Raw genomic sequence first — 15,986 nt, 5'->3', positions numbered from 1 at the left:
GGTAGGTTTTTTTTGCTTGGACTTTCGCACGTAGAATCCAATATTTTGATCTCATATAGCTCATCATTATTTGAGGACCTCTATGCTTAGTTCTCTGATGTGTATCTACAATTAGTAACCTGCTAAGACGGCTCTTAGCTGGCAAAATTATAGGATGCTGTACATCAAACTCCACTTGAGATTTTTGGATATGCCCGCCGATTCTTAGGATCCCATTTTGATCCAAAATGGGACAAAGCTTGCGCAGCTGACTCCTTTTGGGTATGCACCCTTGAAATGTTAATTGCTTTATTTCTTCGTTGAATGCAATAGCTTGAACTTGTTTGATGCAATTATCTAAAGTCTCATTCATTTCCCTCAGTGTAACAATTTTACTAAAAGTTGGACGTTTTTCTTTTGGTAATTTTAAATTTAAAATTCTTCTGCAGTATGACATTATCCTCAACATTCTTGATAGAGATGAATATTTATTCCAACTAAGATCCTCCTCGGTATGTGATAAAGCAATTAACAAACTCACCCTTTCCTCTTCATGTGTATCTTCAATTTCAGAAGTGTTTCTGAATGTATCCAGTGTAAGTAGCCAGGTTGGCCCTTTCCACCATAACTCGTGATTCCACAATTCTGCAGCATTCAATCCTCGTGAGGGGCAATCAGCTGGATTAGTACCTGTAGTGACATGACCCCACTGCTTATAATCTAGTATGTTTAATATATCTGAAACTCTGTTACTAACAAATGTATTGCATCGACTCGGCCCAGCCTTTAACCAAGCTAGAACTATCATTAAATCTGTTATTCTATTCCAACTCACTCCCAATATCTTGACTAGACTGTTATTAGCCTTAAGTGTAATCGAATCATCATCTCTTTTATTTTGTCCAATGTAGGTTAGTAGCGTATCATCATTGCTGCACCATTTCTGAAGTTGAAATCCACCTAAAGTCATTAATTTATTCATTTCTTCATAAATCTGTAAGGCCTCTTCACGACTATCACAGCCGGTCAGTAAGTCATCCATAATATAATAATCTCTTTTTGTAATCTCGGCTGCAATAGGATACTTTGTTTTTTCATCATCAGCTAATCTTTGTAGAGTTTTCACTGCCAGATATGGTGCACATGCAGTTCCAAATGTTGATCTCAACAGTCTAAAATGAATTACAGGTTTATCAGGTGAGGATCTCCACAGTAATCTCTGAAAGTTTGTATCTTCCTCAGCTACACGTATCATTCGATACATTTTCACAATGTCTGCAGCAAGACATACCTTATGCACCCTCCATCTCATTAGTATATGTCGCAAATCTTGTTGCAGTTTAGGCCCAACAAGTAGGCAGTCGTTTAGAGAGACACCGTTGACTCCGTCCTTACACGAGGCATCATAAACCACACGTACCTTAGATGTAGTCTTGTCTTCTCTCAAAACGGCGTGGTGAGGAAGGTATACTGCCTTAGGATTATCTACCTCCTTAGCATCAACTTCTAACATGTGATTTAAATTTATGTACTCATCCATCACCCTTGTATATTCTTCTTTAAGTTGCTCATTCTTCTTTAATTTTCTTTCTAAAATCTCTAATCTCTTACCTGCTATTTCTCTTGAATTTCCATATTGACACTCTGGCTCTTCATTTTTAAATGGCAATTTCACAATGTATCTTCCTTCTTCATCTCTAACGGTTGTGGAATTGTAGTATTCTTCACATCTTTCCTCTTCCCTTGATAGTTTCTTCACTATACTATTAGGCTCATTTTCCAACTCCCAAAATTGTTTTAGTATCTCATCCTCTTTAACGTTGATATGTAGACTTGTAAAATATCTCCTCGCTGAAGTTGACTCCTCTGACATCTTCCCTGATAGTACCCAGCCAAGAATTGTTTTCTGAGCTAATAAGTTTTCTTGCGGGTGTTTTATGATGCCCTCTAACAATATATCACTATATACTTCAGCTCCAAGAAGAATATCTATTCTTCCTGGTGTTGTGTATCCTGGGTCCGCTAACTCTAGATTCTCTAACTCTGACCACTCAGGAGTGCTAAGGTTAGTAGTGGGTAACAGTGTTGTTAGTGAACGCAATACATATGCATTTACACAGACTGAAGCTCTGGGATTGTGGCGTGATTCCACGATGAGTGAAACCATGTGTTTGATTCTCGTTTGCCCTTCTCCCACACCTGACACCCAACCACTGACTGATTTACGCGTTAAATTAAGAAACTGTACAGTTGATTCTGAAATGAAACTCGCTTGTGAACCCTGGTCTAATAAAACTCTCACTACTCGCTTACAGCCATTTTTAGTTCTAACAAATACATTCGCAGTCGCTAATAATACATTATTTGTTACATGCTTACTAGAAAAGTTACTTACAATATGTGTGTCGTTAGAGTTTGACAAATTTTGCACCTCGCTCATAGTACCTGTCCGAGTTGTTTCAGCCACTTTTGCATTCTCATCCTTCTGCTCTTTCTCTTCCTTTTCAAAATGGAGAAGTGAGTGATGTCGTCTTCCACACCGTCTGCAGTTTGCTATTCTTCTGCATTTATAGACTGAATGAGAAGGAGAAAGGCAGTTGAAACATAAACGGTTCCTCTGTACAAAGTCCTGTCTCTCTTTGGTCGGTATTTCACTAAATCTCTTGCACCTAAAAATGTAATGATTATTAATGTTACAAAACGCGCACTTTTGATCACTCTTTACACTATCTTCGTCAACGCTGACATGGAACGCCTTGGGTTTAGCCGGAGGTGTCCACCGTTTCCCTGCCTTGCTGGTCTCTACCATCTCTAAAGCTCTGAATCTTGCCTCTAAGAAATCCTTTAATTGCTCCCATGTTGGTAACTCATCGTCGCCTTTGCTGAGATCTTGTTCCCATAGTTTGACACTTTCTGTGTCTAATTTTGACACTACTACATAATTTATGAACAGATCCCAGGTCTCCGTCTCGACTCCTTGGCTTTTTACTGATTTTATACACATTGAGGTGGTGTCGACTATGTTTTTGATGGCAGATGCAGACTCTATACTTATCATTTTTTGACCAAAAAGAATTTTCAAAATTTCATTACAATTATATCTTTTGTTGTTGTATCTTTTGATTAGTTGACTCCATGCCTCTAGGTAGTTGGCGTCCGTTGTAGGCAGATTGCGTAACATTAACTCAGGTTCGCCTTTTAGGTTACTTTTCAAATAGTGTAATTTTTGTACAGGTGTTAATCGTTTGTTTTCATGTATTAATGTGCAAAATAGATCATAAAAAGTCTGCCATTCCTCGTACTTTCCATTAAATATCGGTAATTGAATGACAGGTAACTTAACCTCATTGATTGATTTCTCTGTAGTTGGCTGTGTAGTTGTTGTCTCTAAACAATGAGGCTGCAAGTTTTCTTTTAACACGGTCTTATATTGTAAGTATAAATCCTCAAAAATCTCGTACGTGTTGTCCTTAAGATAACTCACGGTGACAGATTTGTCCAGACGACTCGCTTTGTAAATGATGTTTTTATGCCCTTCCGTGAACTCTTTCCATAATTGTTCCAATATTTCAAGGCGTGACTCAATATATGACTGTCTTAATCTCTCCTTCGGTGACTTTTTGAAGTTTTTATCAGAGCGCCTCAAGTTTTCTAACAACTCGTTTTGGTATGCGATCAACTCTTCCATTGTGGTACGTGTATAGGTTATGCGTAGTTAATTACGGTGAACAAACTCAACTCAAATAAACGTAATTAACTTAACTTTACACGTTGTATAATAACTCAATCCTTGTTTTAAATCTCACTCGCGTGTTTTTTATACTTTTAATCGCAATAAACTGACATTTACTTTGCAATTTCGTTTCACGGAACAACGTGGCGAACTTCATACAAAAAAAAACTGCCGTTCGGTCACGTAGGCACTAGGACTTCGCTCGGTCGCCGGCCGTAAGATCCGTTCGATTGGACCATATGTCAACGCGATAGGATTGAGTTTTGCTCGATTCCACTGGAGAGTGTGATTTTTAATAAAAGACGCGTGCACTCTCTTTGAAACTTTAATTGTCACTAGGATGATGCAATAATGCAATGAAAAGTTGCACCATATATATACTACTCTTTTACAACATCATATTATATTTAGACAAGCGGTGGTAGAGCCCACGACCAAAGACGTCTTCTCAACTGTACGGTTGCTAAACTGTGGCGTTAGCAACTGGTCTATTTGCGTGCGCAAACCGACGGGCATTCTTTACTACATATATTTTTAGCTGTCTGTAGTTATATCGGAATATATACATTATACATCGACCTACGTGTTTCCGGTGTTTACCGTGAGACCTAAACATTTTATATTTTCACCAGACTCATATATAACGAGATTACTGTTTGTTTTCGTGTTTGTTTGCATCTCGTAAACGAATCATTCTTTACCTGTATCAAAGTCAAAAGTCAAATAATTTATTCAAAATAGGTAATAAATTACACTTTGCATTAGTCGGTTGTTGCATTTGTAAGACGATTGTTTACTACATTAATCTAACCAGATATTTCCTCTTTCTAACACCTAGCGATGTGAATGTTCTCACTCGCCCGCTCTTTAGCACCTTAGCTCAGATTTTTTTTAAAACATTAAATATTTTTTTATTTTTCACGGGCTACTTTGAGTAAGGTAGCAAGTATTACATAAGTAAAGGATTTCATGTGATTTTTCACATATTATACTATTATCTGTGAAGTGGTCCGTAATCATTGAGATAATGAGAATTATTACACTCTAAACTTTAGAGTGTAATAATTCTCATTATCATTGTTATCATTATTAGAGTCTAAAGAATGCTTGTTTTGTTTCACAGATCCCGCCGAACATGAGTGACGTGATGCAGTAAAGTGTCAAGTGATCCAGTGATCCAGTGATCCAGTGATCCAGTGGGCCACGGGCAGTGTCACAGTAGTGAGTCAGTGAGGTGATGGTGTGACAGTGACAGACAGACATGGCGAGGCTTCTGACACTGGTGCTGGCTGTCGTCGGCTGGCAGATCGCCGCGGCTGAGAGAGGTACAGCTTTACAGCTTTTTTATTTAACCTATCATGATTATCGTCAATAAAGTGCAATGCAGCTCGCTCAGCGTTGCGGCCTAAAATTTGATAAATGCCTCTTTTCTATCGCGTAGATACAAGTCTCTTATTTCTTTTATGAGAAAAAAACTTATGCGAAACTGTCAAACAAGCGCGCAACCATATGTGTATTTCTTGTGAACAAATGAGCACGGCCAGGTAAAAGTGTTAAGTGAACCAATGAGGCACTTTATCTCTCTCTCGTCACTTTCTCTTATGAGATAAGACTTAGGCGAAAATGTCAAAGGCTCGCGCTTCGTAGATATATTTTCAGGACACGTGACCAAGTGAGCCAGGTCAGGTGTTAAATGAACCAATGAGCCCAGTCAGCTAAAAGTGTCAACTGATCCAGTGAGGCACGGTCAGTGCGGCCTAAAATTTATTAAATGCCTCTTTCTATCGCGCAAACTCATATATTTTACTTCTTTTTTTTTTTTTTTTTTTAATTCAGATACAAGTTAGCCCTTGACTGCAATCTCACCTGGTGGTAAGTGATGATGCAGTCTAAGATGATAGCGGGCTAACCTGGAAGGGGTATGGCAGTTTTTATTAAACCCATACCCCTTTGGTTTCTACACGGTATCGTACCGGAACGCTAAATCGCTTGGCGGCACGGCTTTGCCGGTAGGGTGGTAACTAGTCACGGCCGAAGCCTCCCACCAGACCAGACCAGAAATTTAGAAATTATAAAATTCCAAACCCCTGCCAGGAATCGAACCCGGGACCTCCCACTATTAAGACAGCGCTCACCACTGCGCCAGGGAGGTCGTCGAATAATATTTTATTCTTCTCATATAAGATAAGAGACTTATTTATGTCGTTGCTGATTTTTTTATTTAAAGAGTAATTAGTCATTTAACATGGCTAATGTTCTTTTTTTTTAAAAAAAAAAAGCTTAGAGCAACGGCGCAAGGTGGCGCCTGTCGGCATTCTACAGGATACAAATTGTCTTACAGTACCCGTAGTACAAGATTTTACGTCTCACCAAACCAAACCAAATTCGAGAGTCGAAATACTTCCGCGTTACAGTAAAATGGACCTAAACAGCCTTGAATTGAAGTCAAATATTCAATGCCACTGATTTTAATTTCGCAATGTTTCCGCTTGGAGCGCTGGCTGTAGAAGTGTAGACAAACTTGAGCTTTAAAACAAGGCAATTAAGATCCAGTTTACTGTAACGCGGAAGTATTTCGACTCTCGAATTTGGTTTGGTTTGGTGAGACGTAAAATCTTGTACTACGGGTACCGGTACAGAATATTCACTCCCCAAAGACGTTTATCAAGTAGGTAAAAAAACCGTTAAACACTAAGTCGGATAAAATATACGTAGCAAAAAAGGCAAATAATAGCGGTGTGATTACGTGCGGGAATCAATCAGGAGGGAAGCTTTGTTGACGTATAATAGATAATGTGGAAACTTATAGCGCATCATTAATCATCTGTCGTTAGCCGTTAGCGTTAGCGGAAACTTGCTGCTTTTTGTATTCTATACCCATTTCCATTTAAAAGTATTAATTCTACTATTTCACTGAAACCACCTAAAACCCATGTGGCATACCTCCCTGGTGCAGTGGTGAGCATCGTGTTCTTATGGTCTTATAAGTCCCGGATTCAAAATTTTGTAGGTAAAGAGCTTAAGGTTCAGTTTGACCTGTTTTTCTTGGTCAGTACAAACTTTATATTGTGTATATTCAAACCTATGTTCAAAAAGGTATAAAGGTACAGTTCACGAAGGCTAGTGAACTTTACTTGTGTTTACATCATTTACACGGTCATTGCGTAAGTGTGCGTGCATGTCAGACCAATCAGTCACACGCACACATTTAGTGTACCGACTTAAACACAAGCATGAGTCAGTGGCCTTAGTGAAATACAAGAACTATAATTGACTATTGAATTTTTATAAAATGGAGTGTGCTTGCCATTTATTAATATCACTGGCTTTAACGGCGAAGGAAAACATCGTGAAGAAACCTGCACGCCGAAAGTTCTCCATAATGTTCTCAAAGGTGTGTGTCTACCTATCCGCAATTCCCTTCTCATTATGTTATTTGAATGTATGTTTATTAGTATATTACACACCACCTGCAATCTAATTTTCCTTATACTTTCCAATCTTTAAGGTTGCCTGGTAGAGATCGCTAATTAGCGATAAGGCCTTTTGTATCTTCCTTCTGTCTGTGTTTTTTTATTCTTTAATGTAATCCTTTTAGTGGTTGTGCAAATAAAGTGTATTTATTATTATTTTATTATTATGAACGGAGACCTGTTCTCAGTAGTGGGCCGGTGATGGAGTGATCATGATAATTATTTTCTGATAAATATTATGTTTAATACTAGCCGATGCCCGCGACTTCGTCTGCGTGGAATTAGGTTTTTTAAAACGTGGGAACTCTTTTATTTTCCGGGATAAAAAGTAGCCTATGTCACTCTGCAGGTCTTTATCTATACCCATGCAAAAATCACGTCAATCCGTTGCACCGTTGCGACGTGATTAAAGGACAAACCAACAAACAAACACACTTTCGCATTTATAATAAGGGTACTGATCATGGATTTGTCCTACTTTTTCTGTTAGATATAACGCACATTTTAGTTCAATTCTATTGTTCGTTGTTACATAACAGTATACAGTAGCGAAAAAATCCCGAAAGCCTTTAAGCCGACGTCACAACGGCGCTAAAGCTGATTGGCAGAAACACTGACTAGCGTTTAGGAGTCGATGTGATCGGAAAATACTCGAATACTATGAGAAAATCATAATGAATACAGTAGACTTTCAAAATTGGGATCCAAATGTCAAGAAATCATACCAACTCCAGATAAGCTTGCTCCTGAATCAGGTAAGGTAGGTGTATTTTTTTCTTATTTCTTAAGAAGTCGGTCTCATTTTCCGGAGATCCGGGATGTGACCCCGACCTCTAACTTTTCAGAGTTAGGTATCGGAAAAAGATTATAACATGGGGTTATTCAAGGGGCGGACCAACAAATTCCTAAAAGGCCGGCAACGCATCGGCGGCTCCTCTGGTGCTGCAAATGCTCATGGGCGGCGGTAATCACTTAACATCAGGTGACTCGCCTGCTCGTTTGCTCGCTATATCTATTTTTAAAAAAAAACGTGAGGAAACCTGCACGCTTGAGAGTTCTGCATAATGTTCTCAAAAAGCCTCAAACGGGTAGAGGAGTGGACTGAAAACCGAAAGGTCGACGGTTCAAACCCCGCCCGTTGCACTATTGTCGTACCTACTCCTAGCACAAGCTTGACGCTTAGTTGGAGAGGAAAGCGGAATATTAGTCAATTAACATGGCTAATATTCTTTTTTTTTTTTAAAAAAAAGGTGTGCGAAGTCTGAAAAATTCACACATGATCAGCTTGGATATGGCCTAAATGTACCCTATTTGATTCCTTTGACAGCTCTTGACAGACACAATCGACACCCAGACAGACGGACTGACAGCGAAGTGATCATATTACAAGGGTTCCTTTTTTCCTTTAACCCTTTGAGTTTGAGTAACCCTAATAACACAAAATTCATTATTGTCGAAACGTGAACCTTGAATACTTTGCTAATGAGACAAAACACACACCACTTTCAAGTATAATATTATCATAGAGATCGACAAAGTTTACATAAATATAAACTATTTCAAAGTTAAACTCCTATCAAAGCAAACTAGTTCCTCTGTGAACACATGTAGGGTATAATTTGGAGTAAACTTCTGACATTGTACTCAAAGTTGCTAAGTTCTGACAGTATTATGTTAGCAGACGCGTAGGGAAAACTTTGGGAAGCTCGCCTTATGATTACATTACTTCATTGTGTTGACAAAATACAGAATTTGTCATAATTACGTGTGCTGCGAAGTTTCACAAGCTCTGGCAATAATAAAGTTTAAAATATATAACCTGGCTACACTTGTTGAAATAAATACATACTTATTTCTATGTCTTAATACCTATATCAAAGGTCCCGGAAAAGCTGACTGACTGACTGATCTATCAATGCTCAGCTCAAACTACTGGACGGATCGGACTGAAAGGCATGCAGATAGCTATTATGTCGTAGATATCCGCTAAGAAAGGATTTTTGAAAATTCAACCCCTAGGAGGTAAAATAGGGGTTTGAAATTTCTGGACATCAAACGTGAAGGTCAGTAGGTACTGATGTGTAAAGTGGAATTGTGAAGTGATTAAGTATAAGTTGGTATCATTATAATATTCATTACGAGTAGATTATGTATTATTTCCCTTCCATAACAATTATAAAGTAATTTTAAATTCACATCAAAAATTGCGAACCGGCAGGAATCGAACCCGCGTCTCCTGGGATCACGCCCGACGCTCTAACCACTAAGCTACAGCCCGCTTACTGCCAGTGACGAAATTTGTGATGTGTATGCTCACTCAGTACTGAAGCGACTGTTTCTGCCATCTAGTAGCGACATCTTTTTGCAGTTATCGAAACTACTTTCAAAGGCCCATATTACAATGCAGCTCTTTGAACGAGAAATGACATACTTGCTTTTTTACTATATTTTTATAATTTTTATAGTGTTTCACCTACACTTGAAGGAAGGAAGGTAGTTTAAAATTATTTAGAAATTTCCTTCAAGTGTAGGTGAAACACTATAAAAATTATAAAAAATTATAAAGTAGTCTGATATCTCCTGACATCACAAAATGTAGGATTTTGTCGCGGTAATCTGAAATGGTGCTGACATTCCACGCGGACGAAGTGGCGGGAATAAGCTCGTATCAAATAAAACCATCATCATCATCATTATCAACCGATAGTCGTCCTCTGCTGGATATAGGTGCCTTGTAGGGACTTCTACACGCCATGGGCTTGCGTCACCTGAATCCAGCGGCTCTCTGTGACTCGACAATGCCACTTCAGCTTCTAGTTCGGATGCTAAAGCTATTTCGTTCACACTTATTTTTGTTACTAATATTATAAATGTGAAAGTGTGTCCGTCTGTCTGTCTGTCTGCTAGCCTTTCAGGGCCCATCCGTTCAACCGATTTTGACGAAATTGGTACAGAGATAGCTTGCATCCCGGGGAAGGACATAATTATGCTACTTTTTATCCTTAAAAACCGGCCAAGTGGAGTCAGGCTCACGCAATGAGGGTTCCGTACTACAGTCGTATTTTTTCGACATTTTGCACGATAATTCAAAAACTATGATGCATAAAAATAAATAAAAATCTGTTTTAGAATGTACATGTGAAGACCTTTCATAATATGATACCATACCCATTTGATATAGTCACTCACTTCGAAAGGTGAAAATACTAATTATTAGTTCTCATTAACTAATAATTAGTATTTTCAACTTATGGTCATCCACAATTTAACTTTTTTTGTGTGATCTAACCCTAAATTCACGGATTTCAGATTTTTCCCCAAATGTCAGCTATAAGATCTACCTACCTGCCAAATTTCATGATTCTAGGTCAACGGGAAGTACCCTGTAGGTTTCTTGACAGATAGACAGACAGACAGACAGACAACAAAGTGATCCTATAAGGGTTCCGTTTTTCCTTTTGAGGTACGGAACCCTAAAAATCAAAGAGTTCCCGCGGGATTTTTAAAAAACTAAATCCCCAAGGACGAACTCGCGGTCACCATCTAGTCTACCGATATTTAAGGAGTCTTAACATGTAAAATAAACTTTTTTTCCTCAACTGTATAGCATTGTATGAAAGCTCGATGCCTCACGGGCCACGGCACGGTACGAAATTCCACCCTTAATAATTCAACACGACGGAAAGAAATTACTGCATATAAAAATAAATCACCCGTAATATTGCCCGAGATTACTTATGGAGGGGAGAGGGGGGGCATATTTAAATAATTTGAAATATTCTTGATATTAACATGAAAGCGGGGAATATTCACAAATTTAATATCCTTCGGAGGTCAAATGCAATTTATAAAATGACTACCCAATTTTGCCTCGCGATTTCCGCGGCCGACTGTAGGTAGGTGCTTACCTACTGGAATAAGAGCCAGCGCGTGCCAGACCTTTGTTATTTAATAAAAGCTGAAAGTTTCTCTGCGTATTGTCCCCAATACAGCGACTATGAAGTTTGAAATCATCGTGGCTTTGGGAGATAACAGGTTTGGTTTGGTTTGGTTTGAGAGACCCAGGGTGTATGGCAGGGGGTTGCCACGACTCTAAGTATCTGGCAATGCATGTCGTGATATCTAATACTATTCCGAAAAAATATAAAAAAAAACTATTTAGGTTTTTAGAAATCCCGTGGGAACTCTTTGATTTTCCGGGATAAAAAGTAGCCTATATTCTTTCCCGGGATGCAAGCTATCTCGGTACCTTGAACGGATGGGCCGTGAAAAGCTAGCAGACAGATAAACACACTTTCGCATTTATTACACTTTATACTTTAACGGAAGATTTTTTTAAATATTTGTTACCTGTTATCTCCCAAAGCCACCATGACCCAAACTTCATAGTCGCTGATCGTTGCTCCCTGTGTTGGGGACAATACGCAGAGAAACTTTCAGCTTTTATAAAATAACGAAGGTCTGACACGCGCTGGCTCTCTCTCTATAGGTACTTACCTACCTACATTACGGTAATGGGGGCAAAATAGGTTGTGGAATTATGCATTGGTGATTTTGGGGCTTTTGTACGAAATATTACCTATTGAAATGTTATGACTTAAATACTGCTTGTTCAATGCTTTTTAGGCTTACCTAATTAACCAAGAGAGCCGACTTTAGAGCCTCGATAGCTCAACGGTTAAAAGAGCGGACTGAAAACCGAAAGGTCGCCGGTTCAAATCCCACCCGGTGCACTATTGTCGTACCTACTTCTAGCACAAGCTTTACGCTTAATTAGAGGGCAAAGGGGAATATTAGTCAGCAATTAACTTGGCTAATATTCTTTAAAAAAAAGAGACTTATTAAAGTTTCATCCAGTCCGTCTGTCCGTCACAGGCATTATAAAAAGACTCTATAACAGTTGTTAAATTGAAATTTAGTAAGAGTAAATCATCTTCATCATGATCATCCCATCACCGGCTCACTACAGAGCACGGGTCTTCCCTCAGAATGAGAATGATTAGGCCATAGTCCACCACGCTGGCCAAGTGCGGATTATGGAGAACATTATGGGAAACTCTCCAGGCATACAGGTTTCGTCACGATGTTTTCGCGTCAAAGCGAGTGATATTTAATTGCACTTAACTCCGAAAACTTAGAATGCATGCCCGGGATCGAACCTCCGACCTCCCAAATACTTTCTTACTTAACCACTAGTTCACTGCTGATACTTTATAGTATTAAATTTTTACTTGTATCGGCAATCCCCAGTGACTAAAGATTTTCAGAACTAGGACATCTAAATTGCGGACATACCATCATTTCTAAAGAATACGATCAAAAAGAAAGAAAATGTACAAAAGATTATAAGCAATTTTCATAGAATTTCCTTTCGATTAAGGCCCCAAGTTCATTAAAGCCGTTAAGAGCCTAATCTCCATTTGCATCCGAGAAAAATACTCAGCGCCATTATGTATTCAGAACACGTTTAAGTCGGTATTATCTTACAAGAAACAATGGGTTTCTTATTTCTGCCCGTTTTTGTGCTCCTGCCCGCTAATTTTGGTATCTGACCTATATTTTGTGGAAATAAAAATAATAGGTACCTACTTGCTACCATTGTTATGGTTGGTAGCATTCGAGAGCTTTTTGTATGGAAATAGGGTAAGATTAAAATGCCTTATGATTCTAGGCTATTTAGCCCCCGCGCTACGTGCGGGTGAACGGGATGTCCCCCCGCCTCATACCGCGATTGCCATCTCGACCTGTCGCGGACTATACCGCACTTCCGAAAATTGTTAATTAGAATGTTTGATTTATACAACAAAAATAGTATAAATAAAGTAATATCAAGAGAGCAGGATCCGACAAGGATTTACAACTAGGCCGCGGAGAACATAAATCCACAGGAGTGTCACTCTACCGAACCCTTTTTGGCCGCAAAAATAAATATTGGTCCGATGAAAATTGTTACAATACAGGAATTCTGTTAAAACTTATTTTGTTGACGTTTCTGTATTATTCTTTGAGCATAAACCTAAACACAAAATACGTTAATCAAATCATTATGTTTCAAAACGCTTTTCCGCGATTTTTCTGTTATTTTAAATTTATTCCATAAAATATAAACAACAGTTTTGCGGTAGGCCTCGCTCACTTGTATATCGGGACTTTTGTATGTGGACTGACTTATATTGCAAATATACATCAATACTGTACGAATGAAGCAAAAATTATTTAAATAAACTATTAATAAACTTAAATCTAAAAAAAACAACATTAAATTAAAACTAAAATTTACTATTCAAAAGGCTTTAAATAGATTATTTTTTAGGGTTTTAATCAATCTTTTATCAAACAAAATTTAATATTTGCAACTTAATTTTGATGTTCCCCTTATTCAGTGATTAATTTAGATAGTTAGTCTTGTTGCCTCTCATTAATAAGACAACAGCGCTTAGCCGCTTACCACTGCGCCAGGGAGGTCGTCAAAATCATCAGAAAACCTGGAAGCCTGTTATAAAGGGACTAGATGCAATGACCATCTTATACCTACCCTTAGCAAGAACAGTCATTCTAATCACAAAGCCACAACGGCTTTTAGATACTTACGTGCTATAAATTTCAAGTAACACCTACCAGAGTCTGCGCTAGGTAATTCAGGTCTTAAATACGATCTAGGACACTGCAAAAGGCTTTAAAATTTTAGAATTCACTCCGACGTGGAATTTATGAACTCGGAAAAGGTGGTAGAAAGAACTAAGTGTCTACTTAACCTTCTTTGCTCTATCGACTTTGTTGACTTGAATAGGTTACCTTTTTATAATTTAGCTCTCCATCGACCAAAATAATAAAATATACATCGGCCTTTCGGCTTTGTAGAGCGTTGCTTCTGTCACTCATATCTATATGACGTTCAGTCGGTCTCAATGACAGAGACAATGCTCTACAAATCCGCTATCTGCTTCTTAAGGTCGATGTAGATTATTTTCTGCCGCGTCAAACAATGTTACTTTCATAAAGACGCCTAAGGGAATATTAATATATGGGTTAAGTGTTTTCATTACATTATGTACTCGTCATATCCATACTAATATTATAAATGCGAAAGTGTGTCTGTCTGTCTGCTAGCTTTTCACGGCTCAACAGTTCAACCGATTTTGACGAAATTTGGTACAGAGTTAGCTTACATCCCGGGGAAGGACATCGGCTACTTTTTATCCCGGAAAATCAAAGAGTGCCCATCTCCATTCAGTCATCAGAGCCGTAATAGCCTAGTGGTTAAGATGTCCGCCTCCCATATACGGGAGGTCGAAGGACACTCCGGACTCCGGACACACATTTCTAAATTTTCGGAGTTATGTGCGTTTTAAGCGGTTAAATATCACTTGCTTTAATGGTGAAGAAAAATATCGTGAGGAAACCTGCATGCCTGAGAGTTGTCCTTATATCATTCATTAATGAAAATCCCTCAGTCTGGAGACTTTGACCTAAGGTCCGGGGGACTTGCGGTTGTCTCGCTCACCACCCGTGTCTGTGTACACTGCACAGTGCTTCTACACGACCAATTACTTACTTTGATTAACAAACACCCTGTAGCTTATACAGGGTGCCACTTTGAAGCGGTTCAATAAGGTGTATCTACACGCAAACGTATCTTGAAAAATCACTACCCATAATATTATAACTGCTACAATTGGGTATTTTCCTACTTTTGAATTTGATAAATATTATTACTTTGTTATAAACTAGGATAAAAATAATGACGTACGCTGAAAAAAATATTAAAATCCAACAAAGATTTACAAAGTTACAGGCATTTTAATTTTGGAGTGGGAGGGTCTTCTATCCCTTTCTCGCAAAACGAAAATTTGTATGAAACCGCATGAAACTACTACTGCATTAGTAGGTGTGACGTCAAACTGCTGTATCGCTAACTCTGTCTAATCAGAAATATTTAATTGCTTATATAACTTTTTTGTTATTTGATCGATTTAATTAGTTTTTTCAGTTTACGTTATTATTTTTATTCTAGTTTATAATAAAGTAATAAAAAAATTGAAGTCAAATACCCAATTTCGAGTGCAGAGCCTGAGTGCTTGCGCTGAACTTTGCGGGGGCGAAGCTGAGGGCTAAGATAGAGACAATATTTGATGTCCTCACACCATTAGTTAATGGAAATCCCTCGGTCTGGAGACTGACCTAAGCTTCGGGGACTCTTGCGGCCGACGCCCACCGCCTGTGTCTGGGTACAGTAGGTATCTACCTCCGCACGACCAATTACTTACCTTGATTAACAAACACCCTCTAGCTTATACAGGGTGCCACTTTGAATCGGTCCCATAAGTTGTAACCACACGCAAACATGTCAGGAATTGTATTACATCCGTATCCATACTAATATTATAAGTGCGAAAGTGTGTCTGTCTATTTGTATGTCTGTCTATCTGTCTGCGAGCTGTTCACGGCCCATTCGTCTAACCGATTTTAATGAAATTTGGTACAGAGATAGCTTGCATCCCAGGGAAGGACATAGGTTACTTTTATCTCGAAAAATCAGAGTTTCCGCGGGATTTTTAAAAACCTTTATTCACGCGGACGAAGTCACGGGCATCATCTAGTCCATACTAATATTATAAATGCGAATCTGTTTCTGTCTGTCTGTCTGTCTGTCTGCTAGCTTTTCATGGCTCAACCGTTCAACCGATTTTGACGAAATTTGGTACAGAGGTAGTTTGCAACCCGAGGAAGGACATAGGCTACTTTTTATCCCGGAAAATTTAAGAGTTCCCACAGGATTTTTAAAAACCTAAATCCACGCG

The 15,986-nt window shown here is 38.6% G+C and overlaps 1 protein-coding gene across 7 annotated transcripts in view; it reads left to right on the top strand.

Annotated features, from left to right (window-relative positions):
- nrm (neuromusculin) overlaps nucleotides 1-15,986 on the top strand; it is a 506,208-nt gene that overhangs the window by 33,666 nt on the left and 456,556 nt on the right. For all 7 annotated transcript variants that reach the window (XM_069507073.1, XM_069507071.1, XM_069507068.1 and 4 more), the window contains exon 2: nucleotides 4,836-5,037. In XM_069507073.1, the coding sequence (XP_069363174.1) occupies nucleotides 4,974-5,037 (64 nt within the window). In that variant the 5' untranslated portion in view covers nucleotides 4,836-4,973. The remainder of the gene's footprint in view (nucleotides 1-4,835; nucleotides 5,038-15,986) is intronic.

The sequence above is a fragment of the Maniola hyperantus genome, chromosome 25 (assembly GCF_902806685.2).
Source record: "Maniola hyperantus chromosome 25, iAphHyp1.2, whole genome shotgun sequence".
Taxonomy (NCBI): Eukaryota; Metazoa; Arthropoda; class Insecta; order Lepidoptera; family Nymphalidae; genus Maniola; species Maniola hyperantus.
This window is presented reverse-complemented; position numbering and strand designations above follow the sequence as displayed.